A 17,844-nucleotide genomic window follows, 5' to 3' on the forward strand; every position below is an offset into this window, starting at 1 on the left:
GGATTAGCTCCCAGATCCTCAAATCCTGCGCAGACCAGCTGTGTGGAATCGTCCAGCACATGTTCAACCTGATCCTGAAGCTGGGCAGAGTCCCCCAGCTGTGAAAAACATCCTGCCTGGTTCCGTTTCCAAAGACCCCCCAGCCGAAGGAGCTCAACATCTTCAAACCAGTGGCGCTGTCGTCTCATCTGATGAAGACCCTGGAGAGACTGGTTCTCGTCCATCTGTGCCCCCTGGTCACCTCCTCAATGGACCCACTCCAGTTCGCATACCAGCCTGGCATCAGTGTGGATGATGCCATCATCTACCTGCTCCACACTTCACTCTCCCACCTGGAGAAGGCGGGGGGCATGGTGAGGATCATGTTCTTTGATTTCTCCAGTGCTTTCAACACCATCCAGCCCACCGTATTGGGAGACAAGCTGGAGCAGGCGGGAGTGGCCCACAACCTCATCACATGGATCCACGACTACCTCACAAACCGGCCACAGTACGTGAGGACACAGGACTGTGTGTCTGACGCGCTCCTCTGCAGCACGGGAGCGCCGCAGTTCCTGTTCACCCTCTACACCTCGGACTGTAAATACAATTCCTCCACCTGTCACCTGCAGAAGTTCTCTGATGACTCTGCGATTGTTGGCCTCATCACTGACGGAAACAATCGGGAGTACAGAGGGGTTACGCAGGGTTTTGTGGACTGGTGTCAGCAGAACCGCCTCCAAATCAACGCTGGGAAATCCAAAGGATTTCTGCAAGCGTCGGCACTCTCCACCTGCACCAGTGAATATCCACAGACGTTGAGAGGGTCTCAACTTACAAGTACCTGGGTGGTCATCTGAACAATAAACTGGACTGGAGCGACAACACAGACGCTCTCTATAGGAAGGGCCAGAGCAGACTCTTCCTACTCAGGAGGCTGAGGTCCTTTGGCGTTCGGGGGACACTCCTCAGGAACTTCAATGACTCTGTGGTTTCACCGGTCATTTTCTATGGAGTGGTCTCTTGGGCAGGAGGCATCTCGGGCCGGGACAAAAAGAGACTGGACAAACTAGTGAGGAGGGCCAGCTCTGTCCTGGGCTGCTCCCTGGACTCTGTGGACTCAGTGGGGGGCAGGAGGATGACGGCAAAACTGTCATCAATGCTGGACAACCCAGCGCACCCACTCAATGACACTCTTAAAACACTCCACAGCTCCTTCAGTGATAGACTGTTACACCCTCGCTGTACGAAAGAGAGATTTCGCCGCTCGTTCCTGCCGGCTGCTGTCAGACTTTTTAACATGAACATTAGGTCAGGCCTACAAACAGGCGGGCATTAGTGCAATTGTGCAGTCCTAGAATGCAATACACACTACTATTGGGCTTTATCCAATGCTGTACTTAAATACTGACCAATGCTGAATTTCGTTTACCATTACAGTATTCTTATTACAGTACTTTTATCACTGCAGTATTTATATCATTGCAGTACTTTCACTATTACAGTACTTTCAATACTTTTATCATTGCAGTATTTTTTTTTATCATTGCAGTACTTTTACCACTACAGTACTTTTATCATTGCAGTATATTTTATCATTGCAGTAGATTTTATTATTACAGTACTTTCACGATATTTACTATACTTTTAATCATTGCAGTATTTTTATCATTACAGTATTTTCAGTCATTCAGTATTTTTTATCATTGCAGCGTTTTTATTAATTTCCCCTCTGTACTATGGACAGGCATTAGGAGTGTTTTCTTACACTGCATATGTTGTGAGATGTGTGTGTATATACTTGGGGATCTGTGTATATACATTTATACTGTGTATATTTGCATGCTTTTTATGAATGTCTGCTGCTAATGTTATACATTAACAGCTACATTACGCCGCCGCCTCTGTGATCTATATCTTTGCTGCTGTAACACCTCAAATTTCCCCATAGTGGGACTATTAAAGGACATCTTTATCTTTATCTTTGAATCGCTATTACAAGCCCCTGTATAACCAGTTCAAACTCATTAGTGGGACCCGTGGTGAAACCATCTACTCAAAAACAATGACAGAACATGAATGTATTCACTTTTCACGTCGCAAAAAACACGGTGCAAGCAACTCAACGGCGTCACGTAAGCGAGGTTAAAAAAAATGATCCGCACGCTGAACAAAAGGTATAAAATGCCGTTGCGCACGTATTTCTCTCAAGTGGCCATCCCAATGCTGTATAATAAACAGAAAATACATGTTGAAGATGAGCCATTTCAAGCAGCATATAATGCTCGCCCAATCACAACGCCGGACATTAGCGTCATACATCCGTCTGACTATCCTCTTAATAAATAAGAAGTTTGAACTCAATAGTCGCTGTTCGCAAACTGGATTTTGTAGCGCCTCATTTATTTTTAATATTTTTGTAATACACCTGCTTTCATATTTTATATTTTAGTTTAAACATGTTTATAACTGTTGCTGCTTTCGAGGTTTTTTATTTTCTTCTGTTTTTGTAAAGGAGTGAAGGGACTAGTGCAACGGTCTTTTGTTTATTTTTTTGTTTAAAATATAATATTTTGCTGCTGTTTACATTGAAGTGGGAAATACAACGTTAAATATCTGAATTATTATATGAATTGTTGGAGTTGAGTCACCGAGGAAATGAAAAGTATTTAGTAAATGGACCTGAGAAGCCAAACTTACACTAATGCATATTCGTTTTTTTTGTACTCAAGAAGAATAGTGTCAAATAAAGACTCAACGACTGATTAGAGTTCCGATATTTAGTTACTTCGATTTCTGGAGTTCAGGACATAGTTTAAAGACAGATATCTGGGTGGCTTTTTCTTAATCTCACGAGAAACTGTACTCGAACGAGCACAATCGAAAAATGGTGCGCATCTTTCACCCCAGCTTCAGATTTTATAGGAGTTTTTTTTATGTCAAGGGGAATGTAGCCCTCGCTCCCTCCCACGGCACAGGTCCATGTCCAAGGGAAGATACTCTCCAGGTTAGTCACCGTCTGGAAGGTTGATTCCCGTCTGGTCCCCAAGACTGGCACGCCAAGGCTGGCCTTCTCCAGCGGGCAGTCTCTCCGTCTCTTGTGCTAGCATTTCCCTGTAATCTTGTCGGTGTGCGTGTTAATGTGCGTGTGTATGTTTCATGTGCTCCGATCTCAAATTGGTATGTCTTTCGGAATATGTTTTTGCAATTGCGTCCCTGTGACACCTCCAGTGCCCAATTTGGTATGTTTGCATCTACACAGGAGAATGTGCTTCGTCGTATTTGTCCTTGAAGTGCTGTGAATGTGAGTGCAGGTCATGGCAATGCTATGTGTGTAAGTTTGTCTCACTACTGAAAATTTCAATAAAGTTCACACATTTAAACTAAGTACTATAAATATAGCGTATGAGAATAATATAATAAATCAGTAAACATCAGGACTACAATCCCAGTCATTCTTGTGACCTGTGCTTCTAGTTTCATTTGATAAATGCTTCTTGTTTCATCAATGTTTAACATATTCAGTAAATATGAACCTGCTAAATTAAATAGACATTCTGTCCCGTAAGTGTTTAAAATAATGCCAGTAATCGTAATACAATCCTTCAGAATCCAATGGTGTCATGGTGAGTTAACCAAATTCTTCCCAAACAAAACTATTTGAGTCATCCATCCATCTTCTGTACCGCTTCTCCTCACTAGGGTCACGGAGGGTGCTGGAGCCTATCGCAGCTATCTTCGGGCAGTAGGCGGGGGACACCCTGAACTGGTTGCCAGCCAATTGCAGGGCACACAGAGACGAACAACCGTCCGCACTCACACTCATACCTAGGGGCAATTTAGAGTGTTCAATCGGCCTGCCATGCACGTTTTTGGAATGTGGAAGGAAACCGGAGTAGCCGGAGGAAACCCACGCAAGCACGGGGAGAACATGCAAACTCCACACAGGATGGCCGAAGTCGGGATCGAACCCACGCCCGATGCTGTCTCTCACTGTGAGGCCATCGTGCTAACCATTCGGCCACCGTGCCGCCCTATTTAAGTCATCTGGTGAAAATTTTTCTACTTTCAATACCGCAATTTACATCGCAACCTCCCCAAAAATCGCAATGTCAGTTTTTTTCCAATATCGTGCAGCCCAACTCTCGATGGACGAATGGTAGAAGGCCAGCAGCAGCTTCTTGTCCAGGTTGAATTTCCTGAGGACCCTCAGGAAGTGCAGACGCTGGTGGACCTTCTTTATCGTCAGCCCATCATTGTTACCACAATTCCGTCATCCCTAAATTAAAAATGATTTATTTTTCAATGCTTTATTACACAAATTATGACAGTTGGTCACCACAATTTTACGACTATCAGATCTTTTACTTCAACTTCTTCTGCGGTGTCGGCGGTGTTGAGAACTTAGTTACGTTACATGCACACTCACACTCACTTGCCTTACTGTCAGCCAAAAGATTAATAAGTCAGAAACACAGGAACAGTCGTTATCAAGGCTACAAAGGTATAGAAAAAGCAAACAAATAAAATATTCAACTACCCTAGTTACTTTCTATTTCTGTGCTTTCGGATGATGCTTCAATTCAGAGAGTTGTCTCTTGTCCTAGGCAAAGGGGTACGTCACACAAAGACGGTCACTGTTCTGGGCCAAACGTGCTGAGGATCCGTCTCCCCCGATTGATTGTGAAGCCATGCTCAGACAGGGCTTGCTCAGAATCAGAATAAGAATCCGAATGCCCTTTGTTGTCATTGTACTCAGTCTGCAACGAGATTAGAGAGCTCCCCGCTCCAGTGCAATACAACAATAATTTAATTATATCTATAAAATAGATGAAATAAACATTAAATAATTAAATTGAAAATAAATAAACACATTATGTTGCTGTTCTGCAAGTTAAGGGTAGGTGTAACTGAGAGTTCAGCATGGAGATGGCTCTCGGGAAGAAACAGTTTTTCAGTCTGTTCGTCTTTGTTTTGATGCACCTGTAGCGCCTGCCAAAAGGCAACAGGTCACACAGGTGTGAGCTTGGGCGAGTATTTTCTCTGACGATATTGAGAGCTCTACTGAGGCACCGACAGGGAGGGGAGAGCCAATATTCCTGTGTGCTGTTTTGACTGTCCTCTGAAGTCTGCCTCAGTGCAGCCACCGTACCAGGTGGAGACACAGTACGTCAGCAGGCTCTCGATGGACGAGTGGTAGAAGGCCAGCAGCAGCTTTCTGTCCAGGTTGAATTTCCCGAGTACCCTCAGGAAGTGCAGACGCTGGTGGACCTTCTTTATCACTGCTGTGATGTTGTGTGTCCAGGAGAGGTCTTCGGAGATCTCTACTCCCAGGAACTTGAATGTGTGGACCCTCTCCACACACACGCCTTTGATGTAGAGGGAGGTGGGGAGTGGTACATGTTGTAGTACGGTAATTTGTTGCGCACTTCAATCAAGAACGGCTCATGCCACAAATTCAATAGGTTATGGGCCCAGAACGGCGCTAAAAAGGCTGCTTACACGAGTTTTTTGAAAGAGATAAACAGTACCGTGGGATTTCACGATGGATGAGAAGCTGTTTATTGACAAGCTGAGCGGACCGGAGAATTGGGCAACGTGGAAGTTTCAGATGGAGCACTTGCTAAAGGCTAAAGGACTGTGGGGCATGCTAACAGAGACAGACACGCTAGCCGCCGATGCTAACGCCCACGCACAGGCTGAATTCATTAAACGGAGTGAGAAGGCGTTCTCCATGATAGTACTGAATGTGAGTACAACCCAGTTTGTCTCAGCTTGTAAAACAAATTAAGGAGCTTACTGATCAGCTATCAGCAATAGGAGCTGTAATTGAAGAGGAAGACCAAATTGTAACACTTTTGGGAAGCTTGTCACCAAGTTATGCCACAATTGTCACTGCACTAGAAACAAAGATTGACAATCTGACACTGCAGTTTGTTCAGCAAGCATTGATAAATGAGGAGCAAAAACGAGTTAATGCTAGTGCTGTAACAGGTGGTGCATCAGCCATGTCCACACAATTTCAGGCAACTGTGCAGGATAGCTCCAATGCAGTGGGAGCAGAAGGACGGAGCAAGTGGAGGTGTTACAAATGTGGGAAAGAAGGTCATATCAAGCGTGATTGTCCAAGCTGGAAACGCAAAGCTAAGCAGAAAACTCACAAGGCTAAAAGCATGATGTGTGAAGATGAAGAAGATGCGACAGAAGTTGCTTTTGTCACGAAAGAAGTACATTCAACTAACAAATCGCAACAAGGTGAATGGTTGATTGATTCAGGAGCATCAAAGCACATGACATGTGATAAAGACATACTTCAAGAATACCACCAGTTCTTAAAGGCACAGACTGTAAAACTAGGTGACGGCAGGGTGGTTGATGCCCTTGGAATAGGAAATGTCGGTTTGGAAATGACTTTCAAACAAAGGGATTCAAAACGGATTACAATGTATGATGTTCTGTATGTTCCTAAGCTATCTGGAAATCTTTTCTCAGTGGGAGCTGGTACCAAAAAGGGAAATACAGAACAGTTCAGGAAATTTCACTGCAACATTCGTGGAAAAAATGGAATCCTCCTTGGAAGAGGAACTCAAAGAGCTGATGGACTTTATCAGCTGGATGTTGAAGGAAATCCACCCGCCTGTCATGGTGCATCACTCGCAGCTAGTCTGTGGCACCAGCGCCTGGGACACACCACCAAGCTGAAGGAACTGAAGGATCTAGTAAAAGGGGTGGACTTTTCTGCAGAAACAGAGATTGCATTCTGTGAAGGATGTGTGGAAGGCAAACTGTCCAAACGGCCATACAAGTCGATTGGAAGAATACGGTCCAAACGCAGAATTCATAGTGATGTCTGTGGTCCAATGCACACTGAATCTATTGGTGGAGCAAAATAATTTGTGACATTCATTGATCACTACTCAAGATGCTGCAAGATATACTTCATGAAACAGAAGAATTAAGTTCTTTACAAATTTAAGGAATTTGAGAAAACATTCTCGAATGAATGTGGGCAAAAAATCACAAGACTGAGAACTGACAATGGTGGTGAGTACACATCAAGGGGGTTTCAAGAATATTTGAAGGATCAAGGCATCCATCATGAAATGACTGTTCCTCACTCACCGCAGCAAAACGGTGTTGCAGAAAGAAAAAATAGGACACTAGTTGAAGCTGCTAGAAGCATGCTATCTCATGCAAAGTTACCAAAGATGTACTGGGCAGAGGCTGTAGCCACGGCAGCTTACATTCAGAACAGGCTGCCCACATCTGTCTTGAAGCAAGAAACACCCTACAAGAGATGGTATGGGAAAAAAACCTGACATGAGACACATAAGGGTTTTTGGCTGTATTGCTTATGCACATATTCCTGACGAAGATAGACGCAAACTGGACAAAAAGGCTGTAAAACTTCGTTTCGTGGGATATGCAAACAATGCAAAGGGTTACCGTATGTATGATGAAGAACGAAAAAGGATTCTAATTTGTCGCGATGTCATCTCCAAGGGAACCCAACTTTGATTGGAAACAATAAGTGGAAGTAACCTGCTCAGAGACTGAAATCAGCATGGAAGGAGATGAGAGTGAAACACAAGAGGTCATTGTTGATAAACCTGTTAGAACAAGTAACCGACTGAAAAAAGCTCCAAAGCGATATGGATATGATGAGTTTGCTGATACAGTTATTATTGTTGCATGCCAAAATCTGCTTTGTGACGGAACCAGTCACGATGAAAGAAGCAATGATGAGTCCTAATGCAAAGGAATCGCAGGAGGCAGCTGATTTGGAATATGAGTCGCTGTTGGAAAATGAAACGTGGGACCTGGTGGATTTACCAAAGGAAAGAAAGGCAGTCGGATCAAGTTGGGTTTTCAAAGTCAAGTATCGTAGTGATGGACAACTGGAGCGATACAAGTGTCGACTTGTCGCCAAAGGTTACTCACAGTTGTTTGGTACTGACTATTATGAAACCTTTTCACCAGTGGTACGATTCAACTCAATTCGTACGTTACTGTCCTTTGCTATCCAAAACAATTTACATGTACCACAGATGGACGTTGTAACTGCATTCCTCAATGGACATCTAGAAGAAGAAATCTACATGGAGCAACCAGAGGGATACATTAAAAACCTGGGCAAGAACACTTGGTATGTAAGTTGAAAAAATCAATTTATGGACTGAAGCAGTCACCTCGCTGCTGGAGCAAAGCCTTCACCGAGTTCATGACGGAAATAGGATTTAAACAGAGTACAGCTGATTCATGCGTGTTTGTTAGATCAAGAGAAGAGCTTGATGATCTCATTCTGATAACACAGTCAAAGGAGAACATGAACCTGCAGAAAACGACCCTTGGTGAGCGCTACAAGATGAAAGACATGGGTGAGTTGTCTTACATACTGGGCATATCCGTGGTCCAAGACAAAGATATGAACTGTGTCTTTCTTAGTCAGAAGCATTATATCGAGGCTATACTCAAGAGATATGGAATGGACAATGCAAACCCTGTGGCAACTCCTGCTGATGCCAATGTCAAATTAAGGAAAAGCGATGGTGTCAGTAAGTCAGTAAATCAACAAATCTATCAGTCAATGGTAGGAAGTTTGCTGTATTCTGCAATGGCCACACGACCAGACATAGCTCATGCAGTGAGTACTGTGTCTAAGTTCGACGCAAATCCAGACGCTGCACATCTGACTGCTGTGAAGAGGATATTCCGATACTTGAAAGGGACAGCAAACCTTTCTCTCAAGTGTGAGCATTCAAACACAGATGCTTTGATCGGATTCTCTGATGCTGATTGGGCAGGTGATCAAGATGACCGCCGCTCAACAACAGGCAACATATTCCTAGTAAGTGGAGGAGCCGTGAGCTGGCTTAGCAAGAAACAGGCGACAGTTGCACTTTCAACAGCTGAAGCTGAATATGTCGCACTGAGTCAAGCTGCACAAGAAGGTGTTTGGTTGAGACGATTACTGAGCGATCTTGGGATGAAGGATATGTCCATAAGAATTTTGGTAGACAACCAAGGAGCAATCGCAATTGCAAAGAATCCTGTGGACCACTCCAGAACTAAACACATTGACATTCGATACCACTACATCCGTGAATGTGTCCAGAATGGACAAATTGAGATAAAATATTGTCCAACAAATGACATAAAAGCGGATATATTGACCAAGCCACTTACAAAACAAAGATTTGAAAATCTTAGGAGGGAAATTGGACTATTTCCAGTCTAAATATATGTTGGTGTCTGACAGTTGAATTGGTTAAAATGTGTGAAACGTGTAAAGAGTTCCTGAAGAAATGTGAAAAAAGAGTTCCTGAAGTTCACTGTAAAAGAGAAATGTGCTTTTGATTTGCCTTTCTTGACATTTTTGAAAAAGGGAGCACAGCTCTGTAAAATTGTTTAAAACTTCGAGATACCATTGTAAAATTAAGTGGGAGTGTTGTAGTACGGTAATTTGTCAATGGGTGATGCTGTTTAATGCTGTGACTTTGTGTATCGCGAAGAAGACTCTTTGTTTACTTCCGTTTTTTTGCGCTGCTGTATGTTGCTGATTGTTGCGCACTTCAATAAAGAACGGCTCACGCCACAAATTCAATAGTACAGTCTTGTTCCTCCTGAAGTCGATGATGATCTCCTTCGTTCCGGGACTGAAGTGCCCATATCGCTACTCATCCATCTCACCCGATTGATGGTGAAGCCATGCTCAGACACGGCTTGCTCCAGGATGGACTCGGGCCGAAGTACCCATATCACTACTCAACACACATTTGGGTGCCAAAAAAGTTTGAACAGTTTTAGGGTATTTTTATGTCACTGCATTAAAAATGAATTTGTTTTTTGAGAAACAGCTCTAATTTTTCAAATATTCCATATTGTTGTTCAACAAAAGTGCTAACAATAAGGAGGTTATGACATTGGCATATTCTTTATGCTTCAAGTTTGATGAGGTTGTAGACCATTAAAATATCTTTGGCATTCAATAATTATTTGGTTGGCCATTGTAATCAATGTGTCCTTCAATTCTCGTTAGAGCTCTCATTTTTTAATTGGAAGATAAATGCATGCTTATGTAAACCAGTTAGCGTGCGTGTTGGCTTTTGGATTTTTACAAAGCTTGCAAAAATAATGTCTGGTGGGCCAATAGGCCTAAACATCAGTGTATTTCTTTTGATGTCATTAAATCCCCACTTGGGTTCGGCAGTCAGTTCGGTGCATGTATTCGCGATACAGATATAATTGTCGGGGAGGCAATTTAGGTCGGCGAGCCACACGTTTCCAACCACTGAAAAAGAGTCCAACTACTATTAAATTAATCACTATCATCTTTAGTCTTTTCAGAAATTTGGGTGGTCTCAAATGTCTAATGGAACATAGTGTTGCGGATGTTAGTTTTTTTGTTTTGGAACTAATAAATTGCAATGTTTTTTATGTATTTCATTTTTTATTTATTTTCTGCACCTTTTAACATCTATTTGATTAATGTGATAATAGTTATCATTTTAGTCATGATAACTGTTTCATATCTTGGCGTAAAGTGATCCTTCTATTCTCTCTAAATTGCATTCAAATATTTTTTTTTCATGAAGTCCAAAAACAGGGTTATCCTAATTTGATGTTTTCACTTTGTCTAGTTTCTCAAGAATTCACACTTGACCCCAGGGGTTGTTTTTAACTATGACGTCAATCACTAAAATAATTTGTGTATTTTTCCAAGGTTGGGGAAATCAAGGCTCATGCAGCAGAGTGGAAAGCAAATGTGCGAGCAGAGTTGAGAGAGACAAGGCGGCGTATGAGTGTTGAGGTCAGCGACAAACTGCAGCGTGCTGCCACCATCCGCAGTATGGAGAGACGACAACTCGGCCTGGATCAACGTGCGGTGTCCATGGATATGCTTTCTCCAGAACGCCGAGCCTTCTTCAACAGTCTGGACACCAACAGCTACAAAACCTCCTCCCAGGAGAGCATTGACACTAAGTTGAACAATCTTCGACTAAGGGGTGCTGAGCAGTGCGACCGTCAGGCCAACCACCAAACCGCATCTGAGGACAACATTTTTAACCGCCTGGGTTCTGTCACCAAGCTGGCAAAACGCAATAGGAATAGAGAATTGAAGACGAACATCACAGAAGAAACTCGCCGTCCGCATAGTGAAGCTTATGGTTGGAATACGGCCACCTTTGATTGTAGCACACCTGTTATGGATGAAGGGAAGAGCAAGGATGAGGAACATGAAGAGACTGAAGACAAGGAGTGCAATACAAGCTTGTCTGAATTTCCGTCGTTTGTAGAAGCTTACAAGTCACATAATGGGCTTATTTTTGAGCAAACCAAAGAGAACAAAAATGATGAAACACTTGAAATGAAAGAGCTACATATTGAGATGGGCCCCTAACAGCCGTTTTAAAAAATGTTTAAAAATGCCACCATTTGTGCCTTAAGTTTTCTCTTTCACCAGTATGTGCTTAAGCAGGCACAATGCCTGCTTCTTTGTGCTACAGTATCGTATACTGTTCTGTTGACATGCAGTATTCACAGTGCCCTAAGAATATGAGGTAGACGTTATATTGGCTTCACCATGATCCAGTGTAACAATGCAAAATACACTCATAGGTTGTACACTTTTATGCCAAGTGATGGCCACTGGGGAAAAGTGTTCCTCCAACAAGTGCTAAAGCAGAGGTCCCCAACCACTGGTCCACGGTCTGGTACCAGCCTGACACAAGATTATTTATTATTTTTTTTTTAAGTAAAAAGAAAAGCATAGAATTTGGGGGGGGGGTTGGTCTATGAAATAAGTCACACCCCACCCCCTCGTCTGCAATTACCTTCCAAAGGTGGCTAAACTGTATGTCAGCATCCTATCCCCTCGGCAATTAGTCTTCAATGGGGAATACATCAGCAACCTCCATACACAAGACTTCCGTCGGCGGTTCCCTTCCAAAGTGGACAATTCGTCTACATCCACCACCGTATACCCCCCTCTCCCACGTCTCAAAACCCTCTTACTTCAAAAGCAAAAGCCGTCACCGAGATTGGCTCATGCGATTCTGCAAGGTACATCTACATACATTGTACAATAAATCATTATATATACATATATATATATACAGTGAAACCCCGGTTATCGCGGTTTATGGGGACCGAGACCACCCGCGAAAACTGAAAATCCGCGAAGTAGCGGCGCACCTTCAAAAATGCTTAAAAAAACCTATACAGGTATACAGTATACCCACCTGTATACAGTACACCATATAGAATACGGGTAGAGAGAGAGAGTGAAATTCATGTCATAACAAAAAAAAAACAAATTATTATTAAAACTTATTATTTTTTTTCTTCCCCAGCCATTATTTTTGTATTTATTCAATTACTTCTTTTTGTATTTAATTAATTACTTCGACTTTTACCTGCTGGTACGCCGTCCGGTGTGCCCTGTGAAATCAAAGGTGGCATTCTTCATTTATTTATTTATTCATTTATTCATTCATAACTGACAGCCTCGCGCTCCGCTTGTGCCCGGGCGGAAGAGATGCTCCTCTTCGGCTTAATTGTCACGCACGCCGGACCTGCTCCCCCGAAGCATGTTTCCGTTCGGTTGAACTCGGTTTCATTTCGCCCCGCTCGTGCCCCGGGCGGAAGGTGCTCCTCTTCTGCGTAATTGCCACGCACGCCGGCCGGCCTCCTCCGGAGCTCTGGTACGGTCCGAACCGCGCGAAACGTCGCCCCCGATCGTGCCCGGGGGAACGTGCTCTTCTTCGTCCACTCTCCTCTTCGCCCACGTTCTTCTTCAGCGCACGCCGGCCGTCTAACCGCTCCAGCGCCCCGTCGCGCCGCTCGGCGAAACTACAATGCCCCCGCGGAGCGGAGCGAATGGAGAGCCCTGATCGTGCCCGGGCAAAAAAGTTTTTAATTTTGTAATATTTTTTAGACCCGCGAAGCACTGAACCCGCGAAAGGTGAACCGCGAAGTAGCGGGGTTTCACTGTATATATCATGGAGAAAAGCCTTGTTTAACAAAGAATCAGAATTCCTCAGAAATTTTGAGTGAAGGATGAAGGATGCTTTCGACAAGTGACATGCAAAAAAAAAAATTGGACTAAACAAGGACTGTAGATCACAGCATACCCAACAATCACCACATAGCCTACAATGAAAGTTTACCAATTTGAGGTAAAATCTCAATAGAAAGTAATTATTTCACATCCAGATCTGTCAAATTAAAGAAAAAGGGTTATTATTTGTAAATTCCTTAGACTCAGAATCTGAAGTGATCAGAAATTTGCTAATTCAGATTAATAATAAGGAAAGCTCAAGCTATCCAGCCCTGAACGAGCCACACATTTTTGTTCCTTGAGCCAGGTACTGCTGACACTCATTCTTCCTGCAATTATGACTATCTTTGCAAATAACTCGACTGCTCAATCATTTAAAATAATTCAATCCTCTTGTCAGCCTGTAACGGCGAAAAGGAGAAACTACACGGCAGCGCCTGATTTATACCATAACACAAGTGGTTGATCAATAACTTCTTTATTGTAAAAATGAAGGGTTAAAAAAGAAAAAAAAATCCATGTGAGTGATTGAACAGGCTTATGATTGAAGGCTCACACAGCAAGTAGGTGACTGGGAAAAAAAATCAATGATGTCATCAATGAGTGGATGTTGCCTTGACTATCATCTACCATAGCCCCGACAAACAAATCTAAAGCTGCTCAACCACAGCTGTGACCACAACACAATAGATCAACACTTCATCTTTTATTCTTAAATATCTATATCTGGATTGGATACACAAGTTGACTGCCAAGCATCAGAAACTTGATTATGTGGGGTGAAAGGCTAGATGTATTATTTTTGGGAATGCCCCTACCACACAAGTTATCATCCATCCATCCATCATCTTTACCGCTTGTCCTCACTAGGGTCGCGGGGGGTGCTGGAGCCTATCCCAGCTATCTTCGGGCAGTAGGCGGGGGACACCCTGAACTGGTTGCCAGCCAATTGCAGGGTGCACAGAGACGAACAACCATCCACGCTCACACTCATACCTAGGGGCAATTTAGAGTGTTCAATCGGCCTGCCATGCATGTTTTTGGAATGTGGGAGGAAACCGGAGTACCCGGAGGAAACCCACGCAAGCACGGGGAGAACATGCAAACTCCACACAGGATGGCCGGAGCCGGGATCGAACCACGCCCGATGCTGTCTCTCACTGTGAGGCCATCGTGCTAACCATTCGGCCACCATGCCGCCACAAGTTATCATACAAAACATATTAGATAAGGGACTATCCCAAAATGAAAAAATCAGTGCCAAGATTTAAGTAAAACATTGGGAATTATTTTGTGCAGTGATGATGACTATTCATAATTGACTATTCCATTTCTGAACATGTAGTTGTCATGTTTCCTAAAAACTGCTATGTAAGGCAATGAGAACGCATAAGCAGATTGTAGTTATGTTTCGATATTTATGATGTAGACCTTTTTAATCACAAAGCACTTTCCTCTTTGTAAAATAAATAAACAAATAAAAAAGCAAAGCGAGTTCTCGCAAGTTGCAACTCATTTACAACAGGAAAATGCAGGTTCTATGAAAATAACAGTTTAGGACTACTCAAAATTTGGGTGATGTAAATGGGATTTGATGGAGTCATTGCAAGGATTTAAACATAAATATGTTCTATTCATCTACTATTTTACGTCTTTATTTTAAATATTTGTTCGGACAGTTCTTTCCAAATAATGCCATCTTCCACGACATGTTTCTGATCCAGCCATAAATACAAAAAAAAATACAAAGTACCAAAACAAATGGAAAAAATGTTTGAAATGAAATTTTTATTGTTTATTTCATATTCTTTTTTTTTTAATGCCAAACTATAATGTTTTCCTGGGGAAAAAAATACATGGTCCTCACTTTTCCCATACTTTGAGAGGAGTGTACGGCATAGATGGTGGAATTTTCTCCAAGTGGGATTCTAACCCCAGAAAAAACATTCCAAAAAACAAGCCAACATACAAATGTAACACCTTTATTTGTACAACCTTCATATTTTCTTCTGTGCTTGAGTTTGAACATGTTGAGCTAAGGTGCCGTGGAATAAAAGCAGAAAAATATGAAAGATTTTTCAAACAAAAATGGACAAATATATTACAAAACATGCAAAGTCACCACTGCATTAGCTTTAATGTACTATATGTCTCGCAGCAGTCATATGTACAGTCCATATTCAACATTTCCCCTCACATTTTTATTGATTGACCCTTGTTTCAAAACTAAATGTTAGGTGTGTCTTTAGTTAACCTGCTCTTTGCAGTATATGGAACTTTAACATGCACATTAGCATTGTGGACACACACAGTGTGTACATTGGCCAAATACAAGGGTAGCCGGTTAAATTAAAGTGGTTAAATAATTTGAAATTAAACAACTTATTGTATCATAAGTAGCTCAAGTTCCCTCATTATTTCATATCAAGTTGGAAGTGTAGTAATATGTTATTTCATTGAAAAAAAAAAAGTCCCTTGTGAGGACATTTTAATTATTTGGCATTGTGGACCCAAAGGATGAAAACAATGTCAGGTAAACTTCGGTACATGTAAAATGTATTAATCCATCGTAATTGAATGTAACGCATAATGTGATTGGTGTTGCCTTGAATCAAAATAATTCCATCAGTGAATTTTTTTCCTGAATATGACATCCAAATATACATATATGACCCATGACCTCTTTGAGCATCTCAGGGCACTTTGTTAGTTTGAGTTTTGATTTTTAAAAAGAAAATTTTATTTGAAAGGTGAATAATCAAGGGTGTACCTTTCCTCTCGCCAAACATCAATTTGTGATTGGCTCCAGCCCATTCATGACCCTAATGTGACAATGTGATTAAAAATTTAAAAAAAGAAACAAAAAAAGGGGTCAATTGTTGAAAACATACTCATGGTATGATATTTATTTAGTATGAATGACACCAGAATATAGCATAAGCCATAATGCAAAGAAACCTGTTGTGCGTCGAGATGCTGTGATGGATCCCTTTGAGATGATCAAGTTGCAGCTGTTACTGTGAGTGTGATTGTGTAATTTTTGTTAACATAACTTATCTCGTCTTTTAAATTGCTTAAAATTAGCTCCCAGAAGTGACGCTTTAAGCATTGGTCTGGATTTGTTTGGAAAAAATTGGAAATATAAAGAAATGTGATTCAGGTGACGGCATGAGTGCTTAATTTTGCATCAGGTGAAAAGAAAAATACTACGGCATTGGTAAGTATCCTGGTGACTACTTAGCAGTTAACATTAGTATGTAGAAGTTCAGATTTGCCATTTACCTTTAATGGCACTATAGAAAAATGTAGATTGTGACACTTGTTCTTGACTCAAATTGTGTATTCAGTTACACCCTAGCCTTACATTCTCACAACCAATGTTAATTAATTATTTCTTTTACGCTATTGTATATATTACATGTGAAAAAGATACAAAGGAAAAGCTGGTGTGGATGCAGCAAGAAGCCACATGTTGAAAAAAAAAGACTTCTTAAAAACTGGAAAAAAAACTCTAAGCTTCAACGTGAAACAGAGATGAGTCAAATGCAAAAACGCACACTGCATGCTATATCGCAAACACAATGTACTGTGTGATGTTGATTGTAGAGCTCTGCATTGTTCAGATGATAAGGCTTTTGTGTTTTTTTATTTTTCTAACTGCCTGTGTTTTTAAAATCTGCCTTGTACTTGGATGTTGCTCACAGTCCCTAAGGCGCAACCATTATGTTTCCTTTTGGAAATAAATATCACTCAATATAAAGTTTACAAAACTGTCTGGTATTTTATGTCACTTTATATGATTGTTGAGAGCTATGCAAATATGACTTGTGGGGAGAGTAAAAAAAAAAAAAACATGCCTGATCATACACGGTTAACAAATATATTAGGACATCCTAAATGTGAGCGCAATCCAAGGTTCAAAGTGCAAAGTTCAGCTGTTCCACTGGGGAGAGGGAAGCCTGGGTTGCCCTGCTGAAGCAGCTACCTCGACCCGACCCCGGATGAGCGGCAGATAAAGGAAGGATGGAACAATTTGGAAGAATATGTTTCTCTCATCTGTTGAATGGTTCAAAATCAGCGATAAGTCCAAATACAGTTAACAGTTGGCTATTACTTTATAAGTACACATTAATAATCTATTTATATCGCGCATTTCACTTTATTTATTATTCGGTGCTTTCATTTGTCATTTAGATAAATGGTATCGACAAAACAAAGATAATGGTGAGATTCACATTAAAAACTGCAAAATCATTCAGTGTGCAACTGCATACTATATACTGTAGTTGGATATCAGAAAAAGAAAGTGCTACCTATCAGGGGGTACCTTGCAAAATAATGATGGGTAACGCTTTATAATAAGGTATTTAAAGTAACATGCAAATGAATATTCTTGTCGGAAACATGCTTTATCATTGATGACTTGAGAATTGGCTATTGCTTTTTTAATGCTTATTAGCGTGTACGTATTACATAGTGTTTCAGAAAATTGTGCTTTTTCCTTTCAAAGTGTCAAAATCATTTTTGAATAAATTAATCCCGATTGAAAAATAACTTAACTTAAACTTGAGTAACCAATTATTCTACAAAGACAGTAATATTGTAAAATGACTTTTTACTTTGACATTCAAGTATACAATTTGGAAGTAACTTGCCCAACACCGTTCAATAATACATCATCAAATTAAACAAGGTGACGTAAGGTGCGGACGCTGCTGCAGGTGGCAAGTACATCTCCTTGCCGGTTGTTATATAGTGGTTAGGCGGAGTTACGGATTGTTGCCAATAGAGGGTGCTAGTGGTTT

General features: G+C 41.5%; 1 protein-coding gene across 3 annotated transcripts in view; it reads left to right on the top strand.

The window, feature by feature from the left end:
- Nucleotides 1–13,933, top strand: part of kcnk10a (potassium channel, subfamily K, member 10a) — a 41,527-nt gene extending 27,594 nt beyond the window's left edge. For all 3 annotated transcript variants that reach the window (XM_088286162.1, XM_088286161.1, XM_088286163.1), the window contains one exon: nucleotides 10,703–13,933. In XM_088286162.1, the coding sequence (XP_088142288.1) occupies nucleotides 10,703–11,380 (678 nt within the window). In that variant the 3' untranslated portion in view covers nucleotides 11,381–13,933. The remainder of the gene's footprint in view (nucleotides 1–10,702) is intronic.
- Nucleotides 13,934–17,844: the final 3,911 nt, after the last annotated feature.

This window comes from Idiotropiscis lumnitzeri, chromosome 21, assembly GCF_059441095.1.
Source record: "Idiotropiscis lumnitzeri isolate Australia: NSW breed Sydney's pygmy pipehorse chromosome 21, RoL_Ilum_1.0, whole genome shotgun sequence".
Lineage (NCBI taxonomy): Eukaryota > Metazoa > Chordata > Actinopteri > Syngnathiformes > Syngnathidae > Idiotropiscis > Idiotropiscis lumnitzeri.